General features: G+C 43.8%; 1 protein-coding gene and 1 pseudogene across 4 annotated transcripts; both read left to right on the forward strand.

Annotated features, from left to right (window-relative positions):
• Positions 1-917: 917 nt before the first annotated feature.
• LOC118576832 lies at positions 918-7,338 on the forward strand (annotated as a pseudogene).
• Positions 7,158-18,689, forward strand: LOC118574868 (tripartite motif-containing protein 34A-like). Of its 4 annotated transcripts, none has more exons than XR_004943779.1 (8): positions 7,158-7,340; positions 10,867-11,489; positions 11,927-12,022; positions 12,625-12,855; positions 15,050-15,072; positions 16,988-17,088; positions 17,346-17,541; positions 17,759-17,819. XR_004943779.1 is itself a non-coding variant. In XM_036175724.1 (8 exons), the coding sequence occupies exons 2-8, from the start codon at positions 11,067-11,069 to the stop codon at positions 18,316-18,318; spliced, it is 1,461 nt and encodes a 486-aa protein (XP_036031617.1). In that variant the 5' UTR covers positions 7,158-7,352; positions 10,867-11,066; the 3' UTR covers positions 18,319-18,689. The 4 variants fall into 4 exon arrangements, 3 of the variants coding, with proteins under 3 accessions (XP_036031617.1, XP_036031616.1, XP_036031618.1); XM_036175724.1 differs by having other exon boundaries at positions 7,158-7,352; positions 17,346-17,372; positions 17,759-18,689; XM_036175723.1 differs by having other exon boundaries at positions 17,346-17,372; positions 17,759-18,689.
• The last annotated feature ends 1,727 nt before the right edge of the window (positions 18,690-20,416 follow it).

A 20,416-nucleotide genomic window follows, 5' to 3' on the forward strand; every position in this document is an offset into this window, starting at 1 on the left:
TTCGGCCTGTTTACCCTTTTAAAGAACTCTGTCTGATTGATCCTTTTTATTCTTTTATTCTTTCCATTTCATTAATTCAGCTCCTATAGGCTGGGCGGTGGTGGCACACTCCTTTAATCCAGCACTGGAGAGGCAGTGGCAGGTGGATCTCTGTGAGTTCAATGCCAGCTTGGTCTACAGAGCAAGTTTCAGGACAGCAATGGTTGTTAAATAGAGAAACCTAGTCTTGAAAAAAAAAATCTCTTATTTCTTTCTACTAATTTTGGCATTGGTTTGTTCTTGTTCTCAGTAAGATCTTTACTTGAAATATATGATTTAAAATTTAATTTAATTTTTGGTTTCTCAAGACAGGGTTTCTCTGTGTAGCCTTGGCAGCTATCCTGGAAACTAATTCTGTAGACCAGGCTGGCCTCAAACTCACAAAATGGCCTGCCTCTGCTTCCCGAGTGCGGCCCACCACACCACCACCACCACCACCACCCAGCCGAACATTGTTTCTTGTGGCCAAATTCTAGAAAGAAAAGAGAGGCCTTGCCCATTGCCAGTGCGCTGTGCAGATTCCAGGTCTTCTGTTGTCACACTGCACCTCTGCACAATGCTAAGGCCTGTGGTTGCTGTGTTTGCTGGGTTCCTCATTCTTTCTTCATGTTACCTCAGCCCCTACTCTTCTGGGCTGCCACTACATTCTGTTCCATTCACCAAATTATTGTTGGTTTCTTCTTTGTTTCAGATTCTGTCCATTCACAGCTGAAAATTAAGTGCTTTTTGCCTTCATATCATCCACCTTGAAGGATACAAAGTGGCCGTGCTGTTTTAAGTTGTCTTTTCAGACTGATATACTGTCCTTTTATAATCTGCCTAGCCAGCCAGCAGTCCTTAAGAAAGAAGAGCCTCAGAAGTTAGGACAAGAAAAAACCAGGGGAGCAGTATAATGGCTTCAGCAGTTCCAATGAATGTACAGAAGAAGGCCATTTGCCCCGTCTGCCAAGAGCTTTTGAAAGAACCCCTGAGGTTAGGCGTTGGCCACAATGTATGCCAAGCCTGCATCACCATGAACAAAAAGAATGCAGTGATCAACCCCAGAAGAGAAAGCAGCTGTCCTGTGTGTGGTACTAGATTTCATTTGAAAATCTACATGCTAATCAGCATCTGGCAAACGTAGTAGAGAGACTCAGGGAAGTTGAGTTGAATCCCAACTTTGAGAAAAAGAGAGATCTCTGTATACACCATGGAGAGAAACTACTTTTCTCTCTGTTAAGGAAGACAGGAAGGTTATTTGCTGGGTTTGTGAGCGTTCTCGAGAGCATCATGGTCACCACACCTTCCTCCAGGAGGAAGCAGTCAAGGAATGTCAGGTAAGGCCATGAGGAATGCCTAGAAATGCCTTTTCTTTCCGTTTACATAACGGATTGGTCTGCAGTACAACACAGTCTCTTGGCCAGGAGCAGGTTTCTGGGTTGCTTTCCCTTGTGTTGCATGGGTGAGAGGGATGCTTTCAGCTGGCCTCTCAGCAGGGCTGCTGCGGGGATTACTCTGAACAGGTTGTTGGGAAGATCATCAGTGTGAGGAAAGGATTGCACTTGCTACATGGTCTATACTTACTGGAAGGAAAAGGGTGCAGGCTCCCGTGGGGGTGCAAACGAGGACTCTGCTCCTCTAGGGATAAAGAATGCATTTGCCTCGTAGTTTCCTCGTGTCTTCTGCAAAACTGGTCTTTTCTGGAACAACCTGGTTTCTTTGTTAGTTCTCTGTCCAGGTGGAAAGCATGACAGATATGATTCCTTTCTCACAGGAGAATCTCCAAACAGCTCTCCAGAGGCTGAGGAGGAGCAAGAGAAGGCGGAGAAATTAGAAGCTGACATCAAAGAAGAAAGAATGTCTTGGAAGGCAGGAGATGCCTTCTTGAGATGCTGAGAGGAACCTGAGCCTTTGGTCCTAATCCAATTAGGCCCCTCACCTTATTCCTTGACATTTAATAAGTCCAAAGCTATCTGATAAGTTCCTTTTTAGGGATGAGGGATGGGGAGCCGACTTGTAAATACACGTAAATATTTGGAATTGAACTCAAAGATAAACTGTATAATGTTAAAGGCTGGAAGAGTCTTTGCTCTTCTCTTTTCCTCCGAGGCACTGTCACTTCTGCTGGAAGACACCAGGCAAAGAAAATTTTCTCTAGGTTCAAAACCAGGCGTGCTAATGCGGGGCGCCATGAGTGCCTAAGATATTTGTCTGCAATCTACACCTTATTCCAGTCTTGTATTATTTTTGGAGGTTGCCTAGATAAAACAAGGAGGGGCTTGTTTGGGTTTTTGTTTTTTGTTTGGGTTTTGCTTGTACAAAAGGGGAAAATAGAAGATAAAAATAACGCCCCCCAGACTGTTATTCTATCTACATCTGGCCTTGGTTTGAAGTTCTACCATCCTTATACGGACATCTTACCCTCAGCCTGAACAGACTCATTAATCTCTTTCCTCCTGCTGTCCATTCCTGCAGTGCCAGATCCAGACTGAGAGACAAAGGATACAAAGGGTTTAATGAGCTTCAGAAGAATCCTGAATGAAGAGGAAACAGAGAGAGCTAAAAAGACTTCAGGAAGAGGAGCAGCTGATACTTGCCAGCCTGGCAGACGGCCGAGGCTGAGCGAGCTCAACAGAGACAGTTGGTGAAGGAACTTCTCTCAGATCTGGGAGAACGCCGGTGCCAGTGGTCCAACTACAGAGCTGCTACAGGTAGGAATGAGCTGAGCCCCTCGCCTCGGAGTGCAGAGACATTGCTCTTTCCTTCCTGTAGCTAATAACACTCCAATGTTGAATTGGAAGTCATGCAAGACAATATTCTTGCCTTCTTTTCCAGTCTTAAGGGAAACCATTCCATTTTTTGCCATTAAGGTATAGCCAGTGGGTTAATGTATTTTTGATAGGCTGAAGATGCTGCCTATTTCTAATCCTGTATGCTCTCTTTCTTCTTGTGTTTACATCAACATATATAGAAATTGTCAAATGCTTTTTTTCCCCACCATCTCTGAGATTGAAGTGATTTTTTTTTTATTCTTTATTCTATTAATAGGGTAATGGTTAGATAAACGGTGCTGGTGGTTGGTGCTGTTTACTAGTGGAAAAGTCAGGGGCATGGCCATGACTACCAGAGTTACAAAGAGCTTTATTAGAAAGAAGTTAGGGGATAGGAGGGAGGAGAGCCAGGCCTAGAACAGAAAGAAAGATGGCAGGAGCAGAGCAGAGAGCAGAGAGCAGGGAGGCAGAGAGGGAACAGACAGAGAACAGAGAGGGTGGGGGTCTGCGTCCAGCTTTTAAAGGCAGGTACGTAGTCACCCAGTGTCTACTGAGGATGTAAGATGCAAGACCCCAAGCTTCGAATGTGGCAGGAGTGGGGCAGGATCCTAACATATGGGTCTGTCACATTAAACTGTATATTTATTGTTGAAACCAAGCCTACATTTAGGGGATAAATCCCATTTGATCATGATTATAATGGCCATGAGTTTTAATATTTGTTTGGGATTTAAATTTTTTAATTACATTTTTTAGTGTGTGTGTGTGGTGGTGGTGTGTGTGTGTGTGTGTGTGACGAGCACATGTATGCATGCATACATGCCATAGCCACCATGTAGAGATCAAAAGGACAGCTTGTGGGAGTCTGGGCTCCCTTTCACCATATGGGTCCCCGGGACTGAGCCATCTTGACTGCTTGTTTTCATTTTTGTCCGCAGCTCTCTTACTACTGCCAAGCAATATCTTCCCCAGCCCCATGATGCTCTTATTTGTTCTTCTTATGATGCTTTAACAATTTTGTTTGTTTGTTTGTTTTTGTTGTTGAGATAGGGTTTCTCTGTGTAGCTTTGCACCTTTCCTGGAACTCACTTTGGTAGCCCAGGCTGGCCTCGAAACTCACAGAGATCCGCCTGGCTCTGCCTCCCAAGTGCTGGGATTAAAGACATGCACCACTACCCCCGACTAACAACTTTTTTTAAAAGATTTATTTATTTACTATATATACAGATTCTGCCTGCATGTTTGCCTACTTGCTAGAAAGAGGGCACCAATCTCATATAGATGGTGTGAGCCACCACGTGGTGTGCTGGAATTGAACTCAGAACCTCTAGAGGAGCAGGGAATTGACACCAGGACCTAGCAGCCATCAGTCACCGCTCTTATCCTCTGAGCCATCTCTCTCCAGCCCTGTGATGCTTTAACAATTTTAGTATGACACAAAGCTATTTTACATTTTTTTTTAAAGAGAATTTAAAAAATACTGGCGTTATTTATTCTTTTTAAACTTTCAGTAAGTGAAGCCATGGTTAGCTTCCCTTTGCATGAAGCTTGGCTGCCAATCTAATCTTTTTTTGTTGTTGTTGTTTGTTTTTTGAGGCAGGTGGTCTCTGTGTAGCTTTGGAGCCTGTCCTGGAACTTGCTCTGTAGACCAGGCTGGCCTCGAAACTCACAGAGATCTGCCTGGCTCTAGGATTAAAGGCGTGTGCCACCACCACCCTAATCTTTTTAAGGTTTTCATTCTGTAACAATTTTCTCCTTCTTGAATTAGTATTGGTTGGTTCTGAGAAATGTGTTCATCTCCTCTCACCTATCTAATTTGTTTTATAACAAACAAGCTGGGGGTGGGGAGGCACTCAAGGAATTGAATTCAGGGCCTCACACTGGTTTATGTAGAGTTCTACCTCGGGGTTGGGAATTAGCTCAGTGGTAGAGCACTGTAGAGTATCTGTAACCTCAGCAGTGAAGCGGGAGGGTCAACAGTTCGGCGCTGTCCTTGGGCCACATTTTGAGAAGCTATTTAGAAAAAAATCAAGATAAAATAGCTTACTCTTGATTCTTTCTCTGCTCCTTTGCTTTATTTCACTAACCCTGCTCTACTTCTCACACTTTGTGACTTGTGTTTTTGTTTCCTTTTTCCTAGGATATGAGCGGTGTCTTGGAAATGGTGCGTATGGGTGACTCCAAGTGGTGCTTTTATGTAATAAGAATGGATTGGTAGTTGTCCCTATTAGTTTTTGTTGTCAGTTTGACACAAGCTAGAGTCATTTGAGAAAGGGGAACCTCAACTGAGCAGATGAACCTATTAGATTAGCCCATAGGTAAAGCCTAGGAGTCATTTTCTTTGATTAATAGTTTGATGTGGGTTGTAGTGTATGGTGCTGGATTATGTAAGAAAGCAGGCTGAGCGAGCCATGAGGATTCAGCAGCACCCCACCCCACCCCCATGGTCTCTGCTTCAGTTCCTCTCCCTGCCCTGACTTCCCCTCATGATGGACTTTGATCTGGACCTGTAAGCTGAAATAAACCCTTTCTTCCCCAAGTTGTTTTTGGTCATGGTGGAGTGTTTTTTGTTTTTGTTTTTTGGTTTTTTGTTTTTTTTTTATTTTACAAATTTTCTTGTTTTTTTTTCTTTTTTTTTTTTTAAGATTTATTTATTTATATGTCAACAGTACTGCACCAGAGAGGGCACCAGATCTCATTACAGATGGTTGTGAGCACCATGTGGGTGCTGGGAATTGAACTCAGGCCTCTGGAAGAGCAGTCAGTGCTCTTAACCTCTGAGCCATCTCCCCAGCCCCTGGTTATGGTGTTTATCACAGCAATAGAAACCCAACTAAAACAGGAGACACTAAGGCCGGGTGGGTGGTGGCGCATGCCTGTAATCCCAACACTCGGGAGGCAGAGGCAGGTGGATCTCTGTGAGTTCGAGGCCAGCCTGTTTTACAGAGCTAGTCCAGGACAGGCTCCAAAGCTACAGAGAAACCCTGCTCTTGAAAAACAAAAAAACAAAAAACAGGAGACACTACAAATATTTTTATTGCCAGTGGGAAAAATCTTCTCCCAGATCAAAGGGCATTTGGAGCCCACATTATCTAGAACTGCTGGTCCTAGTAAAGATTTGATCGTCTTATCCCTGTGGAGAATGAACTAGACTCAGTGGTAGTGAATGTGACAGTTTAAGTCAGAGTTAGGGCCACAAAGGGTATTAGAGATTTCAGAGTCATTTTCCTGTGAGTTAACTTCACTATTTCTCACTCCCTCTGCTGCCGTTCCTGAATCTCCTGGTTCATAGGTGTTTTGTACACAGAAAGCCTGACCAATGCCTCAGAGAGGCCCTGAGAGACTACTCATCATTCTTACTTTGTTCACTGAGAATAGAAGATTACTGGACTTTAAAAACAGACACACATCTGGGATGTGTATGTGCATTTAGCAGCTAGCTTCCCCCGCTTGGGTTGTGGGGAGTAGAGAGGGAGAGAGAATATAGATATAATGCTGTGGTAGTTTAAGAGAAACTCTAGCCTAGAAGTAAGTGAGAGTTCTGCCTGTTTGTTAAAAGCCATTATGTGGGGGTTGGGGGATTTAGCTCAGTGGTAGAGCACTTGCCTAGCAAGTGCAAGGCCCTGAGTTCAGTCCTCAGCTCTGGAAAAAAACAAAACAAAACAAAAAAACCATTATGTGGCCAGGTATTGGCGGTGCACGCCTTTAATCCCAGCCACTCCGAGGCAGAGGCAGGTGGGTCTTTGTGAGTTTGAGGCCAGTCTAGTCGACAGAGCAAGGACAGAGCAGGACAGCTAGGGCTGTTACACAGAGAAACCCTGTCTGGGAAAGGAAAAAAAAAAGGCCACTGTCTTGGGAGAATGGGGGCAGGGACACTTGAAATAGTCACAGTAGTCAAAAGGCTTGTTGCAGATCCTGTTTTCACAACCAAAGGGCTATTATTATTCAGAAACACCTGTGCATTGTTATGGCTGCAAACTATGTCTTCCTGCGATTTCTGTTCCTGTAAGCCCGCCTAACTGAACTTCCTTTAATGACTAAGGAACTCAGAGACCACCCTCAGAGAGTGACTAGTCAGCAGAAATGCTGCTGCTGCTGACGTGTAAAGGCTGTAAGAGACTGTAAAGCTCACTGGACCACTTGTTTGATTTTCGGCTCATACGTTAATAAAGGTTTCTCCTGCCTCTCCTGAGTTCGTGGCTGCTTTCTTACTGAGTGGAATCTTCCCTTAACATGGCCTCTACCAGCTCTTGGCGACACTGAAAATTACAACTCTAGGTCAAGTCTTCCGATCCCCCTGGCTCACCAAAGTTGCTGCATCGCCCTCTATCGGCGGCCTAGAGTTTTGCCAGCCCTGGGGCTCAGAAGTTTCTTCCTCTTCCCTGCTCCGGGAGGTCTGGAGTTTCGGTTTCTTTTCCCCTATATCAGGAGAGGGAGGGGCTGGTAGGCTGAACCCGGGTGCAGAGCAAAGCCTACCCCTGGCTCTCCTCAGCGCTTCTTCAGTCTGGAGGAAAGATTTCACCTTCGTGGCCCAGCCGTGCGGGTCTAAAGGTGCGTGCGAAGGTTTGTGCAGGGCTCAGGGAGGGAGACCTTGGGAGGAGAGAACTCAGTGAAGCTTAGGGGAGATCTTTTAGCGCGCAGAAACCATTGTGACGTGAGGGGAGAAAAGGAGTTTGGGGAGGAATCGACTTGAAAGTTGCAGAAGAAGGCCTTGCTTTCCAAAGGAGCCCTTCTTTCTCCAGGGCAAGCCCTTCCCATTTCCTCCTGCTCTGCAGCTGTGCTGTGATGTTCTACCTTGCAAACAGGTCTGGAATCTCAAGAACTCTCTCCCCTCCCCTCCTCCTCCCCCTCCCCCCTCGCCCGTGATCCTTCTCCCCGCTCTCCCCTCTACCTACTAGAAACTACCTACTGTAGTTTCAGGGGCTTGGACTAAGAAGAGCCTCTACCCCCCTCCTGCTCCCACTACGGGGCTATCAGTGACCTTCCCGACATCCTGAGCCCTTGACCTACTTGAGAACAAGAAGTTGAACCCTGTGTCACTTTTTAGCCTGTGTACCTATGGCGCGCCAGTCTTAGGTCTCTATTTGTTTTTGCCTAACACTGATTTTTAAAAATGTATTCATTTATTATTTTTGAGACTAATCTCACTGCACCGCTGAGGCTGGCCTTGGCATTCTGGGCTCAAACATCATCCTGCATGATCCTCATAAGTAGGTGGGACTGCAAGCCTGTGCCTTCCCCAACCCCCATCTTCAGTTTAAGTGACCTTGGTGTCCTCACCTGCCTTAGGGCTTGTCACTCATTCTTCCTGCTTGGGTCTTCAGGTGATGTCAGTTCCTTGCTTCCTGCTCAGAGCTAGTTAACAAGTTAGCATGGCTGAGGAGAGCCCTTGGTGTTCACATTCTTGCTAAGATGTTTTCTGTCTGCTGACCCTGAGTATTCCCCATGTTAGGCTAACATAGGAACATTTGGTACGTTGGTGGATGGGTTCAACACCTGCCACTGTCCAAGACTGCCACTTTTTAGAGTTCACTTCACCTGCCTTTTTCTGAGTCTGCATCTGACGGCTGGAGATGCTTGTTGTCATGAAAAAGTTTAATCATGGCCAAACACAGATTTTAATCGCGATTTCTGTATTTACTTTTTTTTTTTTTTTTTTTTACGAAAATTTCAATGGAAATAAAGTACATTTCTGGTATTAAAAAAGTGTACTAAGTGTCCATTCAATATTTACTACCTATGAAATAAATATGCAAGCTTACACTCTACCTAGGAATAATAATAATAAATTAAGTAACTTTTAGACTATACAAGAAGGTAAATAATGCTATGGAATCAGTTTTAGTTTTGGTTTTGGTTTTGGGAGATAAGAGTTTCTCTGTGTAACAGCCCTGACTGTCCTGGAACTCACTCTCGAGACCAAGCTGGGCCTCAAACTCAGAGATCTGCATGCCTATGCCTCGGAATTACAGTTTTAGAAGATTAAATTAAAGCTTTTCAGTCTTCAGAGTAACAAAACTGTAGAATTCTTAGAGTGTGAGGAAGCTGAAGGCTTTAACACAGGTCAGTTTCCCTTAGAATTAAGAGGAGGAGGTTGCATTCCACGGGAGTTGCAGAGAGAGAAATAGGAGATGGACCTGGAGGATGGTGCTGTGAGAACATGGCTGGTGAGGAAGGCTGGAGAGGTCTCGAAGATAAAGAGTGAGCCCAGGAGAGATCTCTACCTAGTGTCTCTGGATTCTTGCTGTAATCAGAGAGAGAATCCAGAGAGAGGCACTGTGAGGAGTTGGAGAAAGTTTTATTACAGAGAACAAGTACACATTCAAGAGAAAGTATGGGCTGTGGTGGATGTCCATAATTCCAGCACTTGGGAGGTGTAGGCAGGAGAGTCAGAAGTTAGCTCCAGGTCATCCTTAGTTACCCTGACAGTTTGAGGCCTGGCCAGTCTACTTGAGACCCTGTCTCAAAGATACAAATTAAGCTGGGCAGTGGTGGTGGTGGTGGTGGTGGTGGTGGTGGTGGTGGTGGTGGTGCACACCTTTAATCCCAGCTCCTGGAAGGCAGAGTCAGGCCAGTCTGGTCTACAAAGCTAGTTCTAGGACAGCCAAAACGACACAAAGAAACCCTGTCTTGAAAAACAAAACAAACAAAATACAAATGAAAAAATAATAATCAAAATAGGAAGAAAAAGGAGGATGAGAGAAAAAATATATGTGCCGTGTGTGTACCTTCAGAGGTCAGAAGAGCGTTTCAAATCCTGTGGAACATGAGTTATGGATAATTGTGAGTCACTATATGGATGCTGGGAACCTGAACTTGGATTCTCTAGAAAAGTAAAAAGTGCTTTTTAACTACTGAACCATCTCTCTAGACCCCTTAATTTTTTTTTTTTTTTTTTTTTAGACAGGGTTTCTCTGTGTAGCTTTGGAGCCTGTCCTGGGACTCACTGTATAGCCCAAGCTGGTATCACAGAGTTCCACCTGCCTCTGCCTCCTGGCCCCTTTTTTTTTGGGGGGGGGGGTTTCTGAGACAGAGTTTCTCTGTAGCTTTGGAGCCTGTCCTGGACTATCTCTGTAGACCAGGCTGGCCTTGAACTCACAGAGATCCGCCTGCCTCTGCCTCCCGAGTGCTGGGATTACAGTCGTGTGCCACCACCGCCCGGCAAGCTTTTCTTTTTATTATGTACTAATAAACAGTAGGTTGAACATCTGTTTTATGTTCATTAGCTTTTATTACCTTTTAAGAATTATATCTTTTGTTCTTTTAAATTGTGTGCATTTATACAATGTGTATAGATCATATGCTGCCACCCCCTCTCTCTTTTTTTTTGCTCCTTTTGGCTAAGATATTTTCGGCCTGTTTACCCTTTTAAAGAACTCTGTCTGATTGATCCTTTTTATTCTTTTATTCTTTCCATTTCATTAATTTCAGCTCCTATAGGCTGGGCGGTGGTGGCACACTCCTTTAATCCCAGCACTGGAGAGGCAGTGGCAGGTGGATCTCTGTGAGTTCAATGCCAGCTTGGTCTACAGAGCAAGTTTCAGGACAGCAATGGTTGTTAAATAGAGAAACCTAGTCTTGAAAAAAAAATCTCTTATTTCTTTCTACTAATTTTGGCATTGGTTTGTTCTTGTTCTCAGTAAGATCTTTACTTGAAATATATGATTTAAAATTTAATTTAATTTTTGGTTTCTCAAGACAGGGTTTCTCTGTGTAGCCTTGGCAGCTATCCTGGAAACTAATTCTGTAGACCAGGCTGGCCTCAAACTCACAAAATGGCCTGCCTCTGCTTCCCGAGTGCGCCACCACCACCACCACCACCACCACCCAGCCGAACATTGTTTCTTGTGGCCAAATTCTAGAAAGAAAAGAGAGGCCTTGCCCATTGCCAGTGCGCTGTGCAGATTCCAGGTCTTCTGTTGTCACACTGCACCTCTGCACAATGCTAAGGCCTGTGTTTGCTGTGTTTGCTGGGTTCCTCATTCTTTCTTCATGTTACCTCAGCCCCTACTCTTCTGGGCTGCCACTACATTCTGTTCCATTCACCAAATTATTGTTGGTTTCTTCTTTGTTTCAGATTCTGTCCATTCACAGCTGAAAATTAAGTGCTTTTTGCCTTCATATCATCCACCTTGAAGGATACAAAGTGGCCGTGCTGTTTTAAGTTGTCTTTTCAGACTGATATACTGTCCTTTTATAATCTGCCTAGCCAGCCAGCAGTCCTTAAGAAAGAAGAGCCTCAGAAGTTAGGACAAGAAAAACCAGGGGAGCAGTATAATGGCTTCAGCAGTTCCAATGAATGTACAGAAGAAGGCCATTTGCCCCGTCTGCCAAGAGCTTTTGAAAGAACCCCTGAGGTTAGGCTGTGGCCACAATGTATGCCAAGCCTGCATCACCATGAACAAAAAGAATGCAGTGATCAACCCCAGAAGAGAAAGCAGCTGTCCTGTGTGTGGTACTAGATTTTCATTTGAAAATCTACATGCTAATCAGCATCTGGCAAACGTAGTAGAGAGACTCAGGGAAGTTGAGTTGAATCCCAACTTTGAGAAAAAGAGAGATCTCTGTATACACCATGGAGAGAAACTACTTCTCTTCTGTAAGGAAGACAGGAAGGTTATTTGCTGGGTTTGTGAGCGTTCTCGAGAGCATCATGGTCACCACACCTTCCTCCAGGAGGAAGCAGTCAAGGAATGTCAGGTAAGGCCATGAGGAATGCCTAGAAATGCCTTTTCTTTCCGTTTACATAACGGATTGGTCTGCAGTACACACAGTCTCTTGGCCAGGAGCAGGTTTCTGGGTTGCCTTTCCCTTGTGTTGCATGGGTGAGAGGATGCTTTCAGCTGGCCTCTCAGCAGGGCTGCTGCTGGGGATTACTCTGAACAGGTTGTGGGAAGATCATCAGTGTGAGGAAAGGATTGCACTTGCTACATGGTCTATACTTACTGGAAGGAAAAGGGTGCAGGCTCCCGTGGGGGTGCAAACGAGGACTCTGCTCCTCTAGGGATAAAGAATGCATTTGCCTCGTAGTTTCCTCTGTGTCTTCTGCAAACTGGTCTTTTCTGGGAACAACCTGGTTTCTTTGTTAGTTCTCTGTCCAGGTGGAAAGCATGACAGATATGATTCCTTTCTCACAGGAGAATCTCCAAACAGCTCTCCAGAGGCTGAGGGAGGAGCAAGAGAAGGCGGAGAAATTAGAAGCTGACATCAAAGAAGAAAGAATGTCTTGGAAGGCAGGAGATGCTTCTTGAGATGCTGAGAGGAACCTGAGCCTTTGGTCCTAATCCAATTAGGCCCCTCACCTTATTCCTTGACATTTAATAAGTCCAAAGCTATCTGATAAGTTCCTTTTTAGGGATGAGGGATGGGGAGCCGACTTGTAAATACACGTAAATATTTGGAATTGAACTCAAAGATAAACTGTATAATGTTAAAGGCTGGAAGAGTCTTTGCTCTTCTCTTTTCCTCCGAGGCACTGTCACTTCTGCTGGAAGACACCAGGCAAAGAAAATTTTCTCTAGGTTTCAAAACCAGGCGTGCTAATGCGGGGCGCCATGAGTGCCTAAGATATTTGTCTGCAATCTACACCTTATTCCAGTCTTGTATTATTTTTGGAGGTTGCCTAGATAAAACAAGGAGGGGCTTGTTTGGTTTTTGTTTTTGTTTGGGTTTGCTTGTACAAAAGGGAAAATAGAAGATTAAAAATAACGCCCCCCCCAGACTGTTATTCTATCTACATCTGCCTTGGTTTGAAGTTCTACCATCTTATACGGACATCTTACCCTCAGCCTGACAGACTCATTACATCTCTTTCTCCTGCTGTCCATTCCTGCAGTGCCAGATCCAGACTGAGAGACAAAGGATACAAAGGGGTTTTAATGAGCTCAGAAGAATCCTGAATGAAGAGGAACAGAGAGAGCTAAAAAGACTTCAGGAAGAGGAGCAGCTGATACTTGCCAGCCTGGCAGAGGCCGAGGCTGAGCTAGCTCAACAGAGACAGTTGGTGAAGGAACTTCTCTCAGATCTGGAGCGCCGGTGCCAGTGGTCAACTACAGAGCTGCTACAGGTAGGAATGAGCTGAGCCCCTCGCCTCGGAGTGCAGAGACATTGCCTCTTTCCTTCCTGTAGCTAATAACACTCAATGTTGAATGGAAGTCATGCAAGACAATATTCTTGCCTCTTTTCCAGTCTTAAGGGAAACCATTCCATTTTTTGCCATTAAGGTATAGCCAGTGGGTTTATGTATTTTTGATAGGCTGAAGATGCTGCCTATTTCTAATCCTGTATGCTCTCTTTCTTCTTGTGTTTACATCAACATATATAGAAATTTGTCAAATGCTTTTTTTCCCCACCATCTCTGAGATTGAGTGATTTTTTTTTTATTCTTTATTCTATTAATAGGGTAATGGTTATGATAAACGGTGCTGGTGGTGGTGCTGTTTACTAGTGGAAAAGTCAGGGGCATGGCCATGACTACCAGAGTTACAAAGAGCTTTATTAGAAAGAAGTAGGGGATAGGAGGGAGGAGAGCCAGGCCTAGACAGAAAGAAAGATGGCAGGAGCAGAGCAGAGAGCAGAGAGCAGGGAGCAGAGAGGGAACAGACAGAGAACAGAGAGGGTGGGGGTCTGCGTCCAGCTTTTTAAGGCAGGTACGTAGTCACCAGTGTCTACTGATGATGTAAGATGCAAGACCCCAAGCTTCGAATGTGCAGGAGTGAGGGCAGGATCCTAACATATGGTCTGTCACATTAACTGATATATTTATGTTGAACCAAGCCTACATTTAGGGGATAAATCCCATTTGATCATGATTATAATGGCCATGAGTTTTAATATTTGTTTTGGGATTTAAATTTTTTAATTACATTTTTTTAGTGTGTGTGTGTGTGTGTGTGTGTGTGTGTGTGTGTGTACGAGCACATGTATGCATGCATACATGCCATAGCCCACATGTAGAGATCAAAGGACAGCTTGTGGGAGTCTGGGCTCCCTTTCACCATATGGGTCCCCGGGACTGAGCCATCTTGACTGCCTTTTTTCATTTTTGTCCGCAAGCTCTCTACTACTGCCAAGCAATATCTCCCCAGCCCCATGATGCTCTTATTTGTTTCTTCTTATGATGCTTTAACAATTTTTGTTTGTTTGTTTGTTTGTTTGTTTGTTGAGATAGGGTTTCTCTGTGTAGCTTTGCACCTTTCCTGGAACTCACTTGGTAGCCCAGGCTGGCCTCGAACTCACAGAGATCCGCCTGGCTCTGCCTCCCAAGTGCTGGGATTAAAGACATGCACCACTACCGCCCGACTAACAATTTTTTTAAAGATTTATTTATTTACTATATATACAGTATTCTGCCTGCATGTTTGCCTACTTGCTAGAAGAGGGCACCAGATCTCATTATAGATGGTTGTGAGCCACCACGTGGTTGCTGGGAATTGAACTCAGAACCTCTAGAGGAGCAGGGAATTGAACCCAGGACCTAGCAGCCATCAGTCACCGCTCTTATCCTCTGAGCCATCTCTCTCCAGCCCTGTGATGCTTTAACAATTTTAGTATGACACAAAGCCATTTTACATTTTTTTTAAAAAGAATTTAAAAAATACTGGCGTTATTTATTCTTTTAAACTTTCAGTAAGTGAAGCCATGGTTAGCTTCCCCTTGCATGAAGCTTGGCTGCCAATCTAATCTTTTTGTTGTTGTTGTTGTTTGTTTTTTGAGGCAGGGTGTCTCTGTGTAGCTTTGGAGCCTGTCCTGGAACTTGCTCTGTAGACCAGGCTGGCCTCGAACTCACAGAGATCTGCCTGGCTCTAGGATTAAAGGCGTGTGCCACCACCACCCTAATCTTTTTAATGTGTTTTCATTCTGTACATATTTTCTCTCTTCTTGAATTAGTATTGGTTGGTTCTGAGAATGTGTTCATCTCCTCTCACCTATCTAATTTGTTTATAACACAACAAGCTGGGGTGGGGAGGCACTCAAGGAATTGAATTCAGGGCCTCACACTGGTTATGTAAGAGTTCTACCTCGGGGTTGGGAATTTAGCTCAGTGGTAGAGCACTGTAGAGTATCTGTAACCTCAGCAGTGAAGCGGGAGGGTCAACAGTTCGGCGCTGTCCTGGGCCACATTTTGAGAAGCTATTTAGAAAAAAATCAAGATAAAATAGCTTACTCTTGATTCTTTCTCTGCCTCCTTTGCTTTATTTCACTAACCCTGCTCTACTTCTCACACTTTGTGACTTGTGTTTTTGTTTCCTTTTTCCTAGGATATGAGCGGTGTCTTGAAATGGTGCGTATGGGTGACTCCAAGTGGTGCTTTTATGTAATAAGAATGGATTGGTAGTTGTCCCTATTAGTTTTTGTTGTCAGTTTGACACAAGCTAGAGTCATTTGAGAAAGGGGAACCTCAACTGAGCAGATGAACCTATTAGATTAGCCCATAGGTAAAGCCTAGGAGTCATTTTCTTGATTAATAGTTGATGTGGGTTGTAGTGTATGGTGCTGGATTATGTAAGAAAGCAGGCTGAGCGAGCCATGAGGATTCAGCAGCACCCCACCCCACCCCCATGGTCTCTGCTTCAGTTCCTCTCCCTGCCCTGACTTCCCCTCATGATGGACTTTGATCTGGACCTGTAAGCTGAAATAAACCCTTTCTTCCCCAAGTTGTTTTTGGTCATGGTGGAGTGTTTTTGTTTTGTTTTTGGGTTTTTTTGTTTTTGTTTTATTTTACAAATTTTCTTTTTCTTTCTTTCTTTTTTTTTTTTTAAGATTTATTTATTTATTGTACATAGAAGAGGGTGCCAGATCTCATTACAGATGGTTGTGAGCTACCATGTGGGTGCTGGGAATTGAACTCAGGTCCTCTGGAAGAGCAGTCAGTGCTCTTAACCTCTGAGCCATCTCTCCAGCCCTGGTTATGGTGTTTATCACAGCAATAGAAACCCAAACTAAAACAGGAGACACTAGGCCGGGTGGTGGTGGCGCATGCCTGTAATCCCAACACTCGGGAGGCAGAGGCAGGTGGATCTCTGTGAGTTCGAGGCCAGCCTGGTTTACAGAGCTAGTCCAGGACAGGCTCCAAAGCTACAGAGAAACCCTGTCTTGAAAAACAAAAAACAAAAAACAGGAGACACTACAAATATTTTTATGCCAGTGGGAAAAATCTCTCCCAGATCAAGGGCATTTGGATGCCACATTATCTAGAACTGCTGGTCCTAGGTAAAGATTTGATCGTCTTATCCCTGTGGAGAATGAACTAGACTCAGTGGTAGTGAATGTGACAGTTTAAGTCAGAGTTAGGGCCACAAAGGGTATTAGAGATTTCAGAGTCATTTTCCTGTGAGTTAACTTCACTATTTCTCACTCCCTTCCTGCTGCCGTTCCTGAATCTCCTGGTTCATAGGTGTTTTGTACACAGAAAGCCTGACCAATGCCTCAGAGAGGCCATGAGGACTACTCATCATTCTTACTTTGTTCACTGAGAATAGAAGATTACTGACTTTTAAAAACAGACACACATCTTGGGATTTGTAGTTCTTTTTTTTTTTTTTTTAAAGATTTCATTTATTTATTATGTACACAGTATTCTGCCTGTATGTGTCCCTGCAGGCCAGAAGAGGGCACCAGATCTCATTACAAGTGGTTGTGAGCCACCATGTGGTTGCTGGGAATTGAACTCAGGACCTCTGGAAGAGCAGTCAGTGCTCTTAACCTCTGAGCCATCGCTCCAGCCCGAGCCTGAACTATTCTTGTGTAAACTTTCCCCCACTACAATTTGTTATCTCTGATGTGGGCCACCACTGGAGTTCAGGCTTTGTTCTTCCCCTAAGCATCTATTCTCTCTAATGTGGGGTACCGCTAGAATCCTGGCTTTGAACTACTCACAAACTCACAGGCTGTCTGTGCAGAGCCGTGCAAAACAGCCAGGACCTGTGGCTTTGCCCTTAGTTTCCTTGAGAACTCATATATCTGCACCCTACTTCAGTGAGGCAGCAAAGTCTTCCCTATGCTTCTCACCCAAATTTGTATTTTTTCCATGAGATTTCAAGGGAGGTGAAAGTCACCCCGTATGTCTCTGTTCAGAGTCAGGGCTTTCCCTGAGGCTCCTCGGGTGTCAAGTACACCAATGATGTGGAAGGGGATAGTTGTATTAGAAAAACAACTATGTGGCAGATGGAAAGGTTGAAATATTTCTTCATCCCTAGGAGTCAGATCTGGACATTGAAGAAGCCAAAAGCAGTTTCTAAGAAACTGAAGAAGATATTCCAAGCTCCTGATCTGAGAGACATGCTCTGCCAGTTTAGAAGTGAGTGGGGCACAGCAGGGAGTGTTTGTATAGGGCTCCTGTGTCATCAGGGAGTAAGTTGAAAAGTAAAGGTGAAGAGAGAAGGGTGGTCAGGGAGGGCACTCTATGAGGAAGAGGATGTGGTTGTATCTGAGGGAGAATTGTAAAGGATCTGATTTGTCCTCTCCTTTACCAGTTGTCTTTCTTACGTCCAGAGAGAGTATTACTTCTTCCAAAGTTTGCTTCTAATAAAATTACCAAATCTTTTATCATTTCAGAGCTAACAGCTGTCCGGGGCTACTGGGGTAAGAAGTTGCAGGTCTTCAAATCACTGTGTTCTGCTGCCCTTTCTGAAGTCTTGGTTCTGGGAGGTCTCATCACCTTCATCTCCTGTGTTACCATGTACACATAATGTGTTCCTCTAAGGCTTTGTGTGGTGGTACATGCCTATAACTCAAGCACTAGGGAGATGAGGTAGGAGAACTGCATGTCTAAGGCTAACCTGGGCTATTTAGCAAGACCCTGCCCTAAAACCACAACTATATAGCATGTTTGAGTTGTTTTACCATCTCCCACGATCAATCAATATTATTTTCCCCTATCCTTTCCAGTGTTCGGTTTTCACAACGTCATCCAACAAGCTACCGCTGTATCTGTCACCTGACCCTTTTCTTTCTTTTTTCCCTTGCAGCAGACTTCACATTTAATCCAGAAAACCTAAATTTGAATCTTATTCTTTCAGAAGATCACAGACAAGTGTCATCTGTGCCCATTTGGCCATTTAAGTGTTATAATAATGGTGTCTTGGGCTCCAAATGTTTCTCCTCAGGAAAACATTACTGGGAAGTGGATGTGTCTAAGAAGAGTGCTTGGACTCTGGGAGTTTATGCTCGAAAACGTACTTTAAAGTTTGATGTTAGACGAAGCAAAAATCAGCCAAATGTTTACCACAGATACAAACCTCAGAATGGCTACTGGGTTATAGGGTTACAGGATGGATCAAAGTATAGTATCTTTGAGGATTCTTCCAACTGTGACCCTACAGTTCTGACCCCCTTTGTGGCTGTCCCTCTCCATCGGGTTGGGGTTTTCCTTGACTGTGAAGAGGGCAAAGTGATCTTTTTTAATGTCACAAACCACGGGTCACCCATTTACACGTTCTCTCAATGCTGCTTTCCCCAACCTGTGTATCCATACTTCAATCCTTGGGACTGCCCAGCCCCCATGACCCTGTGTCTTCTGAACTCCTGAGACTTCTCAGTCTCATCAATTTCTGGTATTATTTCTTGCCTTGAAGCTCCCCTTTATCTGGACATACCTGTGCCATTCAGACACCTTTTCCCATGGTCTCCCTTAAAAACTTTACGTCGTGCTTAGATGTGGTGAATCTGGCATCATTTTGGAGAGATGCTTACCCGTTTACTCTTATTCATATCCTCAAAGACAGCTCATCAAGCTGAAAGCCAGGCGGATCAATCAGTATAACATCCATGCCCACTGACTTCCATATTTCCCTTTGTCTTGAGGAAATGTGACACCAGTTAGCCACTCATCTTTGTTACTTAAGATAATCCGGGCTTGGGGATTTAGCTCAGTGGTAGAGAGTTTGCCTAGCAAGCGCAAGGCCCTGGGTTCCATCCTCAGCTCCACAAAACAAACAAACAAACAAACAAACAAACAAAAACTTTTAAAAAAAAAGATAATCCACAAGAACTGGCCTTCTGACCATCACAATGAGTTTTTAAGAATATGTTGGTTTGCCTAGGATATCTCACATTCAACAGGGTGTCAAGGAATAGAAAATATAAACAGTAATGTGTAGCCTAGAGTTGGGGTTGTCTGGTATACAAATTCAAATTCTGCCTCTTACAAACCATAATAAATTCAGAGATTTTTTTTTTAAAACTGGAAATTAAAATACACCTAAGATCATTGTATGAATCTAAATATCAGTAAGTATACTCACATGACTGTCTTGTACATAATAAACATTTATGATTTCTGAACATTATAAGCCACTTGACTATTTTATGCAATAGCTTTGTGCCCTTCTGAGTAATTACCGAGATTTCAATTTGTAAGTTCTGAAATTCTGCTTTCAACCGTCCTGATTTAAGTTTCTTTTTTTTTTTTAAAGATTGATTTATTTATTATGTATAGCATTCTGCCTGCATGTGTCCCTCCCTGCAGGCCAGAAGAGGGCACCAGATCTCATTATAGATGGTTGTGAGCCACCACGTGGTTGCTGGGAATTGAACTCAGGACCTCTGGAAGAGCAGTCAGTGCTCTTTACCGCTGAGCCATCTCTCCAGTCTTAAGTTTCTTTCTTTTTTAGCAGCACATTTATCTGTCTGCTTATGGCTCAGGTGTGTGAGCCACACCCCTGAGTGAAGGTCAGAGGCTGCTGCTCTCAGGTTCTGGCTTCTACTGTGTGAATCTGAGGGTTGAGCTCAGCTGTCAGGCTTGACGGCAAGTGCCTTCACCATCCCAGCCATCTTCCCAGCCCTCTGCTTTCATTTCACAAAGCTTTTTATACAGATATTAGTGCATTTTTAAGGCCTTCTTGGGGGTTCAAAAACTGCAAAAGTATGAGCTTGTGTATTTATTTGAATAGATGGCACCATACCTAGGAACAGGTAACACCAAAACACAATTATTGAAGAGACATTTAAATAAAAGAAGATAAGTGAAATAAATGAAGTTAAGAATATTTATTTTTAACAAACAGAAACATTTACAAATTGTAAAAACAGAAAAAAATCTGGGATTTTGCAATCTAGTTATTCCATTTCTTAAAACAAAGTAGAGTAGTGATTTTGAAGTAAAACTATATATTGTTTATTTTCTTAATGGAGTCTTACTCTGTATAAGCCTGGCTTCAAATGCATAGCAGTACTCCTGCCACAATCCCCCCAGGTGCAGGGACGGCATAGATGTGCTACCACACAAAGTTCTGATACACACTTTTTTTTAAGAAAAGACTCATTCATTCATTCATTCTGTATACAGTGTTCTGTCTGCACATATCCCTGCAGGCCAGAAGAGGGCGCCAGATCTCATTACAGATTGTTGTTAGCCACCATGTGGTTGCTGGAAATTGAACTCAGGACCTTTGGAAGAACAAGCAGTGCTCTTAACCTCTGAGCCATCTCTCCAGCCCCCCTGATATACATCTTAATAATCATTTATTTTAGACACAGTGATAAGGACCTCCCCAAATGGATTAAGACACCATACTGGACTGCTGAGACAAGGCAATTCTGTTGTTTATGTTTTGTTTTTGTTTTTGTTTGTTTGGTTGGTTGGTTTTGGTTTTTTTGAGACAGAGTTTCTCTGTAGCTTTGGAGGC

This window comes from Onychomys torridus, chromosome 1 (assembly GCF_903995425.1).
Source record: "Onychomys torridus chromosome 1, mOncTor1.1, whole genome shotgun sequence".
Taxonomy (NCBI): domain Eukaryota; kingdom Metazoa; phylum Chordata; class Mammalia; order Rodentia; family Cricetidae; genus Onychomys; species Onychomys torridus.